General features: G+C 36.3%; 1 protein-coding gene across 1 annotated transcript in view; it reads right to left on the bottom strand.

The window, feature by feature from the left end:
* Nucleotides 1-16,469, bottom strand: part of CD96 (CD96 molecule) — a 44,495-nt gene that overhangs the window by 2,987 nt on the left and 25,039 nt on the right. The window contains exons 8-13 of the mRNA XM_058185744.1: nucleotides 15,604-15,678; nucleotides 15,126-15,188; nucleotides 13,322-13,396; nucleotides 12,703-12,777; nucleotides 12,019-12,114; nucleotides 4-127 (exon numbers count right to left, since the gene is read on the bottom strand). Of these exons, the coding sequence (XP_058041727.1) occupies nucleotides 4-127; nucleotides 12,019-12,114; nucleotides 12,703-12,777; nucleotides 13,322-13,396; nucleotides 15,126-15,188; nucleotides 15,604-15,678 (508 nt within the window). The remainder of the gene's footprint in view (nucleotides 1-3; nucleotides 128-12,018; nucleotides 12,115-12,702; nucleotides 12,778-13,321; nucleotides 13,397-15,125; nucleotides 15,189-15,603; nucleotides 15,679-16,469) is intronic.

Here is a 16,469-nt window from a genome sequence, read left to right as displayed (position 1 = left end):
TACATTTTTCTTTGATGCTGACACCATTTTCTGACCCCACAAATGATTAAGCATGTGCAGAAGAGAAGCAGAAATGTCACAACTCCTGGCCAGGGAAATGTCTTGTGTTTTGGAACCATTGCAGAACCTGGAAAGGGCACAGTACCAAAATTATTATGACGAAAACCATAAACAAGCTTTGTACAGTTATTTTTTCTATATTTCTAAATTATGAATTTTTTTTTTTACTATCACATGGAAACAAATTATTCTAAGTAGTTGACTATAGTGGAGTCAACATGAGACAGGATCCAGGACAGTAGTGGGTTTCAAATCCTGTCGTTACCAGTTTGCTTGTGGGTACGTGCAGAGACGCCGATGCTACTGGTTCGCCCGATCTGGAGCAAACTGGTAGCAGCCCACCACTGATCCAGGGGCCATCTTGGTGGCAGATACTTTGAGACAGGCCCTGGATGTTGCGAGAGATGGCAGGATGTCATGCAACCCCCTTGTGTTCTCTGTGCTGGTTGCCTTTTACAACCAAGGAGACCACACATATTGGCAGCAGTAAAAGGACATTTCACCACCAGCCTTGTTCACAGCAGCTTTAAAAATGATACCTACAGATATAAAAACAGGATACAACTATATATCTCTTGGGTTGACTCATTGGAACAATTGGGTAAGAGTTTTAAACTAATGCCTTATCCTGGTACTGTTAATGTGCAGCTTACTGACATAACACATGATCTAGTTTCCAACTTATTATCCTATCGCACTTCATATCTCTTACAATAATATATTGTGGCTTATGCTACGTCAGTGGTAGGAGACATGATACTTAAAAAAAAATCTTTTATTTGTAGTTTTGCAACGCTGTGTGGCATAGGATGGCATTTATGGGGCAAGAATCACACCATAACACATTGGCATTTGCAACTTAAGCAACAATGGGACTAAGATACTGACACAAGATAAATTAGAAACAAAAAGGCACTTAGAATTTGCCCTCATCCTAAGCAGAGCATAAATTTATACAGGCAGTCCTTGTTTAGCAACCACAATTAGATAACTTTGTCAGTAAGCGAAGCAACCACAAGTGAAACCATGACAGTGCTTATGATTTTGTTTCAGCTTTCCTTTCCTCTCCTACTGACCTGCAACTGACCTCCTACTGACCTCACATTAATGTGAGGATTAGTCGTAATCCTTCTCATAACCATCACAACTGAATGGTTGCTAAATGAGGCAGTCGCTAAATGAGGACAATTTGTATGTTAATCATGCAGCTTTTGAAATAATTTCTGGAAGTACAGCCCATCTGTCTTCCTCCCTTCTTAAAGACTGAGTCATTGGTTTAGATGTGAAAATGATTTCCAAGCATGGAAGTGTCTAAAATCTATACTGCTATATAAGCAAAGCCAAACATCTTGCAATGATCTTAACAAGGATTAACACATCGGCTTCCCGGGCAATCATAAATTCTCTCAATAACTTTTGTTCAGAATATGGACAACCACATCTTCAGCTTTTCGTTCTTTAGTGGCAGGTACAGGTAGGGTGATACATGTCAGAGCTCCTATGAAATAAATCTTTTCAATCTTGATTATGACATAGAAATTGTGAGGAAATTGATTAATATACAGTACCTCCCTTCCCTCAGCTCCCTCTCTGTAGACTAGAGCAATCTTGCCAAAACCAGCTGCAACAACCTTTTTGCCCTGCTCGTCCTCCTCCTTTCATAGAGACTCCTTTACAATTGAAGCAATAACTTACCAGTATTAAGGTCATTTTTTACAGTATACAAATTAGCAGGGCTATTCATGGTAGTTAGTTCAGTCACTCTTCTGATGGACAGGTTTCCTTAAAAACAGACATATTCTTTATGGTTTTAGCCAGTTTACCAGTATTATTATAGTAATAATGATTACATCTGGCTGACTGTGCAATCAACCATAATAAAAGATGGGATATTACGGTTGGTGGCACAATCAGTCAGATGTTGTCTTGGTCTAAAACTTGGCAACTCCAAATCTCAACCAGCAAATGCTCAGTCTTACATATAGGAAAAGAGAACCCAAACACTAAGTACATACTTGATGGACATTACCTTACAGATGACCCTCACCCCGTTAAAGACCTTGGAGTTTTCATGTCAAATGATCTAAGTGCCAAAGCCCACTGTAACTACATAGCAAAAAAGGCTCTAAGAGTTGTAAACCTAATCTTGCGTAGCTTCTTTTCCAAAAACACTACACTACTAACCAAAGCATATAAAACATTTGCTAGACCAATTCTAGAATACAGCTCGCCTGTCTGGAACCCTCACCACATCTTTGACATCAATACAATTGAATGAGTCCAGAAATATTTTACAAGAAGAGTTCTCCATTCCTCTGAAAACAACAAAATACCTTATCCCACCAGACTTGAAATCCTAGGCTTAGAAAACTTGGAACTCCGTCGCCTTCGACAAGACCTAAGTTTAACTCATAGAATCATCTATTGTAATGTCCTTCCTGTTAAAGACTACTTCAGCTTTAATTGCAATAATACAAGAGCAACCAACAGATTTAAACTTAATGTTAACCGCTTTAATCTAGATTGCAGAAAATATGACTTCTGTAACAGAATCATCAGTGCTTGGAATACTTTACCTGACTCTGTGGTCTCTTCCCATAATCCTAAAAGCTTTAACCAAAAACTTTCTAATATTGACCTCACCCCATTCCTAAGAGGACCATAAGGGGTGTGCATAAGCGCACAAACATGCCTACCCTTCCTGTCCTATTGTTTTCTTTTCTTCTTCCTATATATATATATATATATATATATATATATATATATAAAGATGCTTATACCTCCTAATATTTACTCATATATATATAGCCCATCTGTCTTCCTCCTTCTTAAAGACTGAGTCATTGGTTTAGATGTGAAATGATTTCCAAGCATGGAAGTGTCTAAAATCTATACTGCTATATAAGCAAAGCCAGACATCTTGCAATGATCTTAACAAGGATTAACACATCGGCTTCCGGCAATCATAAATTCTCTCAATAATTTTGTTCAGAATATGGACAACCACATCTTCAGCTTTCCTTTCCTCTCCTACTGACCTCACATTAATGTGAGGATTAGTCGTAATTCTTCTCATAACCATCACAACTGAATGGTTGCTAAATGAGGCAGTCGCTAAATGAGGACAATTTGTATGTTAATCATGCAGCTTTTGAAATAATTTCTGGAAGTACAGCCCATCTGTCTTCCTCCCTTCTTAAAGACTGAGTCATTGGTTTAGATGTGAAAATGATTTCCAAGCATGGAAGTGTCTAAAATCTATACTGCTATATAAGCAAAGCCAGACATCTTGCAATGATCTTAACAAGGATTAACACATCGGCTTCCCGGGCAATCATAAATTCTCTCAATAATTTTGTTCAGAATATGGACAACCACATCTTCAGCTTTTCGTTCTTTAGTGGCAGGTACAGGTAGGGTGATACATGTCAGAGCTCCTATGAAATAAATCTTTTCAATCTTGATTATGACATAGAAATTGTGAGGAAATTGATTAATATACAGTACCTCCCTTCCCTCAGCTCCCTCTCTGTAGACTAGAGCAATCTTGCCAAAACCAGCTGCAACAACTTTTTTGCCCTGCTCGTCCTCCTCCTTTCATGGAGACTCCTTTACAATTGAAGCAATAACTTACCAGTATTAAGGTCATTTTTTACAGTATACAAATTAGCAGGGCTATTCATGGTAGTTAGTTCAGTCACTCTTCTGATGGACAGGTTTCCTTAAAAACAGACATATTCTTTATGGTTTTAGCCAGTTTACCAGTATTAAGGTCATTTTTTACAGTATACAAATTAGCAGGGCTATTCATGGTAGTTAGTTCAGTCACTCTTCTGATGGACAGGTTTCCTTAAAAACAGACATATTCTTTATGGTTTTAGCCAGTTTACCAGTATTATTATAGTAATAATGATTACATCTGGCTGACTGTGCAATCAACCATAATAAAAGATGGGATATTACGGTTGGTGGCACAATCAGTCAGATGTTGTCTTGGTCTAAAACTTGGCAACTCCAAATCTCAACCAGCAAATGCTCAGTCTTACATATAGGAAAAGAGAACCCAAACACTAAGTACATACTTGATGGACATTACCTTACAGATGACCCTCACCCCGTTAAAGACCTTGGAGTTTTCATGTCAAATGATCTAAGTGCCAAAGCCCACTGTAACTACATAGCAAAAAAGGCTCTAAGAGTTGTAAACCTAATCTTGCGTAGCTTCTTTTCCAAAAACACTACACTACTAACCAGAGCATATAAAACATTTGCTAGACCAATTCTAGAATACAGCTCACCTGTTTGGAACCCTCACCACATCTCTGACATCAATACAATTGAACGTGTCCAGAAATATTTTACAAGAAGAGTTCTCCATTCCTCTGAAAACAACAAAATACCTTATCCCACCAGACTTGAAATCCTAGGCTTAGAAAACTAGGAACTCCGTCGCCTTCGACAAGACCTAAGTTTAACTCATAGAATCATCTATTGTAATGTCCTTCCTGTTAAAGACTACTTCAGCTTTAATTGCAATAATACAAGAGCAACCAATAGATTTAAACTTAATGTTAACCGCTTTAATCTAGATTGCAGAAAATATGACTTCTGTAACAGAATCATCAGTGCTTGGAATACTTTACCTGACTCTGTGGTCTCTTCCCATAATCCTAAAAGCTTTAACCAAAAACTTTCTACTATTGACCTTACCCCATTCCTAAGAGGACCATAAGGGGTGTGCATAAGCACACAAACATGCCTACCGTTCCTGTCCTATTGTTTTTCTTTTCTTCTTCCTATATATATATATATTGCTATTCATGGTAGTTAGTTCAGTCACTCTTCTGATGGACAGGTTTCCTTAAAACAGACATATTCTTTATGGTTTTAGCCAGTTTACCAGTATTAAGGTCATTTTACAGTATACAAATTAGCAGGGCTATTCATGGTAGTTAGTTCAGTCACTCTTCTGATGGACAGGTTTCCTTAAAACAGACATATTCTTTATGGTTTTAGCCAGTTTACCAGTATTAAGGTCATTTTACAGTATACAAATTAGCAGGGCTATTCATGGTAGTTAGTTCAGTCACTCTTCTGATGGACAGGTTTCCTTAAAACAGACATATTCTTTATGGTTTTAGCCAGTTTACCAGTATTAAGGTCATTTTACAGTATACAAATTAGCAGGGCTATTCATGGTAGTTAGTTCAGTCACTCTTCTGATGGACAGGTTTCCTTAAAACAGACATATTCTTTATGGTTTTAGCCAGTTTACCAGTATTAAGGTCATTTTACAGTATACAAATTAGCAGGGCTATTCATGGTAGTTAGTTCAGTCACTCTTCTGATGGACAGGTTTCCTTAAAACAGACATATTCTTTATGGTTTTAGCCAGTTTACCAGTATTAAGGTCATTTTACAGTATACAAATTAGCAGGGCTATTCATGGTAGTTAGTTCAGTCACTCTTCTGATGGACAGGTTTCCTTAAAACAGACATATTCTTTATGGTTTTAGCCAGTTTACCAGTATTAAGGTCATTTTACAGTATACAAATTAGCAGGGCTATTCATGGTAGTTAGTTCAGTCACTCTTCTGATGGACAGGTTTCCTTAAAACAGACATATTCTTTATGGTTTTAGCCAGTTTACCAGTATTAAGGTCATTTTACAGTATACAAATTAGCAGGGCTATTCATGGTAGTTAGTTCAGTCACTCTTCTGATGGACAGGTTTCCTTAAAACAGACATATTCTTTATGGTTTTAGCCAGTTTACCAGTATTATTATAGTAATAATGATTACATCTGGCTGACTGTGCAATCAACCATAATAAAAGATGGGATATTACGGTTGGTGTCATTCCTCGCAGACATTACAGGGGTTTCAATGGCTCAGGCGGAGGTATCATCACCACACAGCATGAACAAACGAGATGATACCTCCCGCCTACCAGCCATTTGGAAACCTGCCCTTATTGACAAACGTGTCCCTAACACGAGGAATGACACCAGACCCACACTCACGAGGTCCACACAGGATGTCACCACCACACATCCACCCAGAAAGCACACCCAAACCCACACTGATCAGGAAGCACGACCAAGGACCAGAAGCCAGACCGCAGCTACAACATTAGCCACTTCAAACCCCTCCAATCCATACATGCAGCAGACTGACACCCACTACGAAGATGTAGCACGACCACGAACACGAAGCCAAACAGCAGCAGTGCAGCTCACCAGCTCAAATCCCCCTGCAGCACAGATTAGACTGAGCACAACCAAGCCCCCACCAACACAGGACACACCCCAGCCAATCAGAGCACAGAAAACCCCATCCAATCAGAGCACAGCCAAGCTCCCACCCAATCAGTTCAAACCCCACTAGCAGTTAAAAGGAAGAAACAGCTGCGATCACACATTGCTCCCAGAAGCACGGTTGAAGCCTGAAGATGACGAATGAGACTTCGTCGAAACGTCGCCAAGACACTTCCAATTTTACACGGGAGAAAACCCGAACAACCAAAGACCTATATATATATATATATATATATATATATATATATATATATATATATATATATATATATATATATATATATATATATATATATATATATATGCTTATACCTCCTAATATTTACTCATATATATGTTTATATACTATATAATCTTTTTATATGATGTTGTGACAAAATAAATAAATAAATAAAATAAATGTTTAGGCTCAATCTGACATTTTTATTCATCTACCAAGTCCTTCCTAAAAACCTAAGATAGGCAGTTTTGTTGTTTGTTGTTACATACACTGTTGCAGGATGTAAGCTGTTGCAAGTAAAGCTGCCTTTTGCAATTGATTGGTGATGATTTTGTCAGTGCTGATTTTGTTTGTTTTCGTATGCCACAATCGTTTTACTTCAATATGCAGATCTTCGTATTTTGTGATTTTTCGCCAATAAGTTCTCTTTTATTTTGCTGCCTCCAGGTACTGCCATTTCCACTATCCAAACTATTTAATCTTTCTTATTGATAATTGCTTAGTCTGAGGTTTAACATGTAGCAGGTGCTTGTCTGTTGGGATTCTAAAGTCCCACAGCATGTTAGTCTTCTGTTTTATTGCAATATACCACTTCCAACTATTTTCCTTGATAAGTAGAGTCTGTCAACATCACTGCATGGATAACTGGCATAATTCAATTAATTGTCATTACTCTCCGGTCTTCTTATTCCGGTATTTCCTCCACTGAATTTAGGCTTAAGATCTTTTTAATTTTCATGACATATTTACCTCTGATCCTTCCCTTTGACTTCAATGTGCTTGATGTTGTCACCTTGAAAGATGCCCGTATATTTGTAACAACCATCTTCATTCAGACTCTTAATGTTATTTCCATAAGGATCTTGATTCCTTCAAATTTTCATTATTTCCCCCCACCACCACCACCACATTTTGATAGGGTAGCACATTTGTCCAGTTCAAATTCCATTGCAATATTCTGGCTCTTACATATACAGATATATACAGACAGTGTGGAATAGCAATTCTATTTCAGATGGTGATTTCCCACACAGCTTCAGATTGTCCGTGTAAAGGAGATATGATGGTTATAGCCTGAATTGTTCACTATTGTTGACGGAGGAATCAATGCAATGACAAATTAATTGATTTCTTTCTTGCTGGTACTTATATCTAATATTACAGCATTGGCATCTTTTAATATTTGTGCTAGCAGTTTCTTTGGAATAAGCTTCAGTTCAGGCAATGTTATTTGGTTGTCTTTATATTGTTCTAGATGCTCAGTTATTCTTTATTTCAGTTCTTATGTTTTAGTCAGGAGGCCTTTGTACTTTCTATGAAGAAGGCTGAGGAGATGGCTCACATCAATGCATCCTCAGTTTCCTCTGGTATTTTCATTGGAAATCTGAAAAGGCAGCTATACAGGTAAAAGTGGAAGACAAATTCTTCTTCTTCAAGTCAACCTACCTCAGGTGATTTAATGGATAGGTCTGTGTTGTTTGCTTGATAATAATCCCTAAAGGGTTTGCAAAATTGCTTTCTTTCAGAATTTCTGGAAGAAATTAGTTGTATGGTCTCTTTTCCAGAACCAATCCTACTTAGCCTTCTCAAGTCAAACAAGATGGATTAGGTGCATTTTTGTGTCTCAATATGTTATTGATCGTTCACAAAATAGCTTGCATGACTTTCCACAGGCCCGATCTGATTCTCCCCCCTCCCTGTTTCTCACTTTCTCTCTCTTTCATTAGCTATTCCAAATTATCTATCCTGATTTAAGGAACCTAATTTTACATATAATTAAAATGTAGACAATATATTCTAGTTTATAAAGTTATGCAAAATCATGTTAATATTTTCACAGCATCTGCGTATGTTGTGATGACATGGAGTTATCCTGGAAGTGAGTACAGTGGCAGCATTTTGATGGGTTGTTACCCTGGAATTCTTGAACCCTTTGTCAGGATAATGACATTAGACCATAAGAGTTTAAATAGAGTCATATTTATTAGAAAGGATATTTACCCCCTTAGACTTTACTTAAACATGACTGGAAATAAATTAAGATAATCCCTGCTCAAGCACAAATGTGGAAATCAGAGAAAAAAATATACTTGGGTTGTAGTATGTTATTAGATCTGGGCTGTAAAAATCCTGTGATCATTAGATGGCAGCAAAGAGAAAAAGAACAGTCTACCTTTTTGATGTGATCTAAAGTTTGTCTGGATTTCACCCAGATCTAGTAGCTGTATTTAAGAGCTAGTTAACAACTGCAACAACTTCACATCATCAGTTGCATATATAAAACATCATCACAGATGTATCACTATTGAGAAGTCTTTCATATCACCTAACTAACCTTATCCAATTTGATTCCCATAAAATTCAAGAACTGTGAGCCTTTAATGGACGTTAGCTTTTCAGTATTTCAGTAGGAATTTTTCTTTGTTATCAGGAGATGTCAGAAATTGAACCTGAGATATTCTTCAGGTTAACCTATGGTATTTTTATTAAAACCTTCAACTATGATAGTCGTCTTTCAGCAGGTACATAGTAGTATAATAATTTGGAATTATATACATTTTGCTAGAATAAATTAAACTTCTTCGTTTTTGTTAAAACCAAAATCTTTTTTCTGTACTGAAATACATTTTATTTTTATTCCTAACTTTTAATTCCAGGATTTACAGAGGATTAGAAGCACACACAATTTACACTACCCACATTGAGCTTTCTTTACCTCCCTTCCAAAGTGAAATAATTATTTATCCTCTAAACATGAAACTTCTGCCTTTTGCTCCAGGAGGCAGTGGCACTAATGTAATTTCTTTACACTAATACAAGATGGACAGTACTGTGGCAAAAGTTGGATTCCTATCAGAAATTCACACAAGAACCTTGAGCTACCTCCTACAAGTTTAAGATTCAGAAATAGATGTCAAAAGCAGTTTGAAAATGAGTAATCAATATTACTTTGCTTGATTCTATTTGAGTGTGTGTTATGCATGTGAAAACAGAATGACTTGCCACAGGGAATACCTTTTCACAGCTTATAAATCAAGTAAGCCTCTCCAACCTAAACAAGCAGCAGCCCTTTAAAGATGTTAGACATGGGAAATGATCACATTAAGAGGATTGTAATTGTGGGCAGCAGGCATGAAACCTCAGGTCACTGCTTATACTTTTCTCAATAAGAACGTTTCTTAGCAGCAATAAAAATCAGATTATCTAAGGAAATATATCTGTATGCCATGGTCGGTGAAGATTTAGCCCTAGGAAGAAAAGGCAGTTTTGTCTCTTGGCTTCCCTGATGCTGTGATGAACCAAAGAATGATAACTACTACTACTACTACTATCTTTATTCATTAAATATGAAACTCAACATTCAAATATGAACATTCAAAAAAGCATCACAAATACCATTGACTGGTGCTGATGGTTGATATGGGTTGTTGCCAGCATCCCAAGTATCAACCAAGTACCTTCTTAAGATAGATGATGTTCCAAATAGTGCAATTTTTTGCAGTTCTGCTGGTGTGATTGCAGAAAGCTGCAATTTGTTGATGTATCTTATAAAATTCTTGGACATGGTACCAAGTGCCCTGATGACAATGGGTGCATCACTGTTACATGTTTAAGCCAAAGCCGTGTAGTTTCGATGGCCAGGTCGCAATATTTCATGATTTTTTTTCCAGTTCTTTTTCTTCAACTCTGGCATCTCCTGGTACCGCAATGTCAATAAATTGCATGTTTCAGTTTTCCACAACTGTGATATCTGGTGTGTTGTGTGTGTGTGTGGTTGTTGTTGTTGTTGTTGTTGTTGTTGTTATTATTATTATTATTATTATTATTATTATTATTATTATCTCTTTTATTCATTAAACATGAAACTCAGTCAACTGATCATTTAAAAATGTGTCACAAATAAGAGTAACTGGTGTTAATGGTTGATACTGGTTGCTGCCATTGTCCTAGGTATCAACCAAGTATATTCTTAAAATATATGATGTTCCGAGTAGCGAAACCGGTATTATTATTGTTGTTGTTGTTGTTGATGATGATAATGATGATGGATATCAAGAATCAACTTTCTTTAAACTGACTTTGTTCCTTGATTATTGTCAAATACAGCTCATCTGTCTGGAATCCACACTGTATATCGGACATTAATACAATTGAGGCAGTTCAGAGGTATTTCACGAGAAGAGTACTCCACTCCTCCACTCACAAAAGAATACCAGGCTTGACATTTTGGGCTTGGGCAACCTAGAACTACACTGCCTATGGTCTGACCTAATTATCTGCTACAATGTCCACCCTGTCAATGACTACTTCAGCTTCAACCACAATAATACACAAGCACACAATAGATACAAACTCAAGGTAAACCACTCCAAACTTGATTGCAGAAAATATGACTTCAGCAACAGAATGGTCAATGCCTGGAATGCACTATCTGACTCTGTTGTTACATCCTCAAACCCTCCATAATTTTAACTTTAAACTGCCTACTGTTGACCTCACATCATTCCTAAGAGGTCTGTAAGGGGTATGCATAAGTGCACCAGCGTGCCTACCGTCCCTGTCCTATTGTCCCCATTTATTCGTACCCATTTCCTGTGTTCATATCCATGTTTATACTTATACCTCTTATCTCGTACATGTTTGACAAACTAAATAAAATAAAAATAAATTATAGATTGGATACTTTTGTTGCTATCCAATCAAATGTATTTATGGAATCTCTAGACTCCAATATGTAAGTTAGCATTAGCATTAGATTCTTCCATGTTATATAGCATATCAGGCAGCCCAACATGTAATTCAGATTCAAAAACTATATTAATTTAAGAAAAAAATAAATTGCTTTGATAATGTGAGATCAGGTATAAGATATTGATCCCTATTATTTATTGCAAATATTGCTTTTCTGCTTCAAGTCAATTGCATTCCAAGTAAATCCCCTTGAAGACCATTCTTGTTAATCCAATATCCTGATATTTAACCATATTGCTACATATGTTTTATTATGGATGCTAAAGAATACTATGAGTGGGAACTGTAAATACAATATCATAGCCAGTTGGCCTAGTGATCAAGGCACCTGGCTAGAAACCATGAGACCTAGTCCTGCCTTAATGTTAGCCTTGGATAACAGCCAGTTGGCCAGTTCCTGTTGCAATCAATAGATCAATACTTTGTTGATCTCAAAAAAAGTGGACCCTTCATTTGCAGGAAATACTATAAAGGAAACCTCTACAGAAATAAATCTAATGCTCCATGTTATTTGGAACGGTTTTCCTAATGAGAATAACTTTCCTATATAAAGTGGATATTTCTATTTTTTATGTAGTTAAACTATGATTATGCCTAGGATTTGAAATAAATATGGTTCTGCTTTTCCCACATTGAATACAAATAATTTAAAAAATGTTTATAACTTACTTTGTGGTATTGTGGAATCACTTTGAGGTACCATGGTCTCACCGAACAATGTAATAATAGTATCATTTTGCCGGGGTTGCATAGAATGCAAGGATTCTGTAGAAGACATATTTTCTTTAAATTCCTTGTACAATGTGATGATTCAGTGCTTTGTTAGCTAGATGCTAACAAAGAAGTAAAACTAAAATGTAGACTTCATTTGGATAATAGAAATTTCACATTATGGAAATGGAATGGAATACTAAAGGAACAAATCTAACATTTCCTATTTTCTGGAAAGATTTCCCTGATAGTAATAACAAGAGCACTTAGATTTATATATCTCTTCACATTGCTTTACAGCCCTCTCTAAGTGGTTCACAGAGTCATCATATTACCCCCAATAATCTGGGTCCTCATTTTACCCACCTCGGAAGGATGGAAGGCTGAATCAACCTTAAGCCTGGTGAGATTTGAATTGCCAAATTGCAGGCAGCTGGCAGTCAGCAGAAGTAGCCTACAGTACTGCACTCTAACCACTATGACACCATGGCTCATAATAACTATTGAATAATATGAAATTATATAAAATGATATTTCTACTTCTGCATGCTCTAAGCCATAATTATTCTTTTGATTTGAAATAAGTATGGCACTACCTTCCCCACACTAAATATAAATAATTTAGAAAGTGTTATAACTTACTTTGTGGTACTGTAGAGTCACGGAGAAACATAGCAGTAGTACTACTTTGCAGGGGTTTGGTAGAATGCAAGATTTCTGTAGAAGACAAATTGCCCTTAAGTTCCCTGTTCAATATGAATATTCATTTTTTTATTGACTATTGCCACTAAGAGAAGTAAAACTAAAATGCAGACTTCATATTCAGTACTATAAAGAAGAGCCAACTTCACATTATTCAGAAAGGCTCTCCTAATAACTCTCACATATAGCAATAGTAATACCACTTCGACTTATATAACTTTTCACAGTGCTTTATGGCCTTCTCTACGCAGTTTACAGAGTAAGCATATTGCCCCCAATAATCTGGATCCTCATTTTATCGACCTTGGAAGGATGGAAGGCTCAGTCAACCTTGAGCTGGTGAAAATTGAACTGTTAGCAGTTAGCAGAATTAGCCTGCAATATTGCATTCTAACCACTGCACCATGGCAGCTCTTGGTGTGGTGAAAGTACATATGGAAGTATATAAAGCTGATTTTTTAAAAATAAAATCCTTGATAATTCAGCCACAATTATTGAAATCTATTATGTTTCTACTTTCTACACCAAATACAAAATTTAGGAAGTGTTCATCACTTACTTTGGGGTACTGTGGAATCACTGAATAACTTCGTAGTAGTATCATTTTGTAGGGTTTTAGTAGAATGCAAGTGTTCTGTAGAAGACAAATTGTCTTTAAATTCCTTGTTCAATGTTTTGTTAGCTTGATTCTACCAGGAGAACATGGTGTGAAATTATATAAAACTATTTTTTCTACTTCTTGGTACAGCTAATCCACTATGCTTAATTGGATTTGAAATCTACAGTATATGGTTCTTATCAAATCCAATCCATATACGTAACATTTTGCACATGCAGGATAAGAAAAAGATGCTAATAAATCTAAACTAAATAAAAATAATAATATTCTTTATATTTTATTTTAATAGGCACAGTTAAAAGTACATTTTGAATCTTACTGTTGCCCATTATCCGTTTCTAATAAAGGTTAATTAAGATCCTTTAAAAATACAGCTAGAAGATGGAGGAGGTTGTTCAGTAGCTTTGTCTCCTTTGTCCACTGAATTAAATTATGATGAATAGTGATTGCCTTACAACCGTGATGGCGAACTATGGCACGCGGAGCCATTTCTGCAGGCACGTGAGCCGTTGCCCTAGGTCAGCTCCACCACGCATGCACGTGCGCCTCCTGCCAGCCAGATAATTTTCGGCTGGCCCCACCCACGCAGCCCCTCTCCTTCCAGGAATCTCCAGCCTCCGGAGCCTGGGGAGGGTGAAAAACAGACCTACCGGATATACTGGAAGTCTGGAAATGGGCCATTTCCGGCCTCCAAAGGCTTCAGGGAGGCCTGCTAGGCCCAAAACGGAGTGGGGGTGTCGCACGTGTATGTGCACGGGGGGAACGGGGCAGCGTGGGAAGTCGTATGCAAATATGCAGAGGGCAGGGCAGCGTGGGCAGGCATTGCATTATGGGTGTGGGCATGCACGTGCAGGCTATCTCATGCCCGCACCCGCTTTCAGCACCCAAGGAAAAAATGGTTAGCCATCACTGCCCTACAAGAAAGTTTGAGCCAGTGTAAGTAAACATACTATATAACTATACTGTATGCTCTAACTGGACCATGACAGTTCTTAATTTCACATGTACACAATGGCTCAATTGCAATCCTTCCTCCAGCCTCTCAAGATATTCTCCTCTCCCCACCCACCTTACTCCACCCGTACCTCATTTCACTCCATTCCACACAACAATTAGAAATATGAGAAAATTTGAAAAAGAAGTGGGCTTGCCAAATCTGTCTGGAAGGAGAGGGGAAAAAAAGACTACAAAAACAAAACAAGTTATACTTTCTTTTGGAACCTTGAAACTAAGGTATAATAAAACTTGATGTAATCATTAGTTATTGCATTGTTACTGCTCATTTATAAAAAGCTGTATAATGACACAAAATTACTTTAGAAGTACTCTAAGTATATTTAGAAAGGTGGAAGGATTATAAAAACAACCAATATAGTTCCTATTTTTTACCTAGAAATGCTATGCTAGATGGTAATATAAAAACGAACGAAGAGACATAGTGATGACAGGTGATTGTTGTACCTGCCTTCTCTTACATGCAAGTCCTGGTGAACAGGACCTATGTGAGATAAGGGTTTGTCTCACAGACTTCAGCAATATAAAGATTGCCCCATTCTTTATGCATTTTTGGGAGCTTTCACCATAAATAGTAAAGAATTAGATACTTTCCCCTGAAGCAATAAAGCTAACAAAAATGAATAAATGAACCGTAGAAGTGTTGAGACAACAAGATTCAGGTATGACTGAATTTTTATTGTGGATATATGTTGGAGAAAAATAAACATAATATTTATAATGGACTTACTTTCTGAAGAGGAATCTGGTATGGGTGTTAGTTCTGAGGCTTCAGAAAGTGTAGTCTGTAACCCTGATTAAAATAAACATAGCTTGAAATACAGTGGATGAAATAGAAGAGCTTTAAAAGACAGCAATAAATGAACCTTGGAAATTCTTTAAACTGCCAAAACAATGACATAAACATGACTTTACATCAACATTTTAATGATGCAAGTAGTAACATATGTGCCTATGTTTTGTACATTTGTAAACATATGTATATTTGCCATATAGACATGAGGCAAATATATAGATATATTCTACATGTTTTTCTAATAAAGATATCACAACTTTTGCTTTCTATTTTTTTAATAACATAATACTTGTAACTGTTGAAACACTTTTCATAACCATATTTTATTTTGGCATTGACATTTATACCATTATTTTGTCAAATGTTTAAAGAACAGATAATATTTCATAGAATTCAATAAACAGCTACTTACTTTCTGGGGGTGAATTTGAAATGGTAGTAATGTGACTAATGAATTCTGAATATGCCAATGATGTATTCTGAAATCCTGTTTAAAATAACCAGTTCAGAGAGTGTATAATCCTTAATAGCATCATGATATTGTTGGTTATAAGATGGATAGCTATATAAATGTTTTAAGTAAATAAAATAATAAAATAATAGAAACCAATAAAGAATCACAAATCTTAAGTTTTCATTTTAAATATAGTGTTCCTATAATATATATCTATATTTCAATAGATAGTGAAATAAAAATAGAATTGAAGGAATGCAGAATTACTTTAATGTTCAAAGAAACGCAGATATATTATGAATTTTTAAATTATGGCACTAAAAATCAGAAAAGCATGATGGCTTTTAGGGAAACACTATATTACACAGCGTAGTGTAACTTACTAGGACAAAATATTAAAAATATTACATATATATTTTAAATTGATTCCAAGTACCATTTGACTAGTGCCCAATACTTGAGATAAAGATAAAACAACTGCATTTGGTTAAATTTATCTTTAGCTGTATACAAACAAGAGAAGGGCAATTAAAGAAATTTTATATTGGAACCTAATTTGAAGTCAGGCTGAATTATAAATAAAAGCCATCTGGGCAGTCTTTAAAAATTGTCTAATGGAGCAACTGCTAATTCCCTTTGCCTTCTTTGAAACCCACCAGGTGAGCAAGGAAAGTTATTATGCACTAGATTCATAAAAATGACCTATTCAGATCTTTAGTTGAACTCATGGAAAGTTCAAAAGGGTTGGGAAAAAAAAGAAAGTGCACAATAGCACATCTGCTCTTTCTTCCCAATCTGTTTGCATTCAGATGGAGAGAAGCTAT

Source organism: Ahaetulla prasina, chromosome 5, assembly GCF_028640845.1.
Source record: "Ahaetulla prasina isolate Xishuangbanna chromosome 5, ASM2864084v1, whole genome shotgun sequence".
Taxonomy (NCBI): Eukaryota; Metazoa; Chordata; class Lepidosauria; order Squamata; family Colubridae; genus Ahaetulla; species Ahaetulla prasina.
This window is presented reverse-complemented; position numbering and strand designations above follow the sequence as displayed.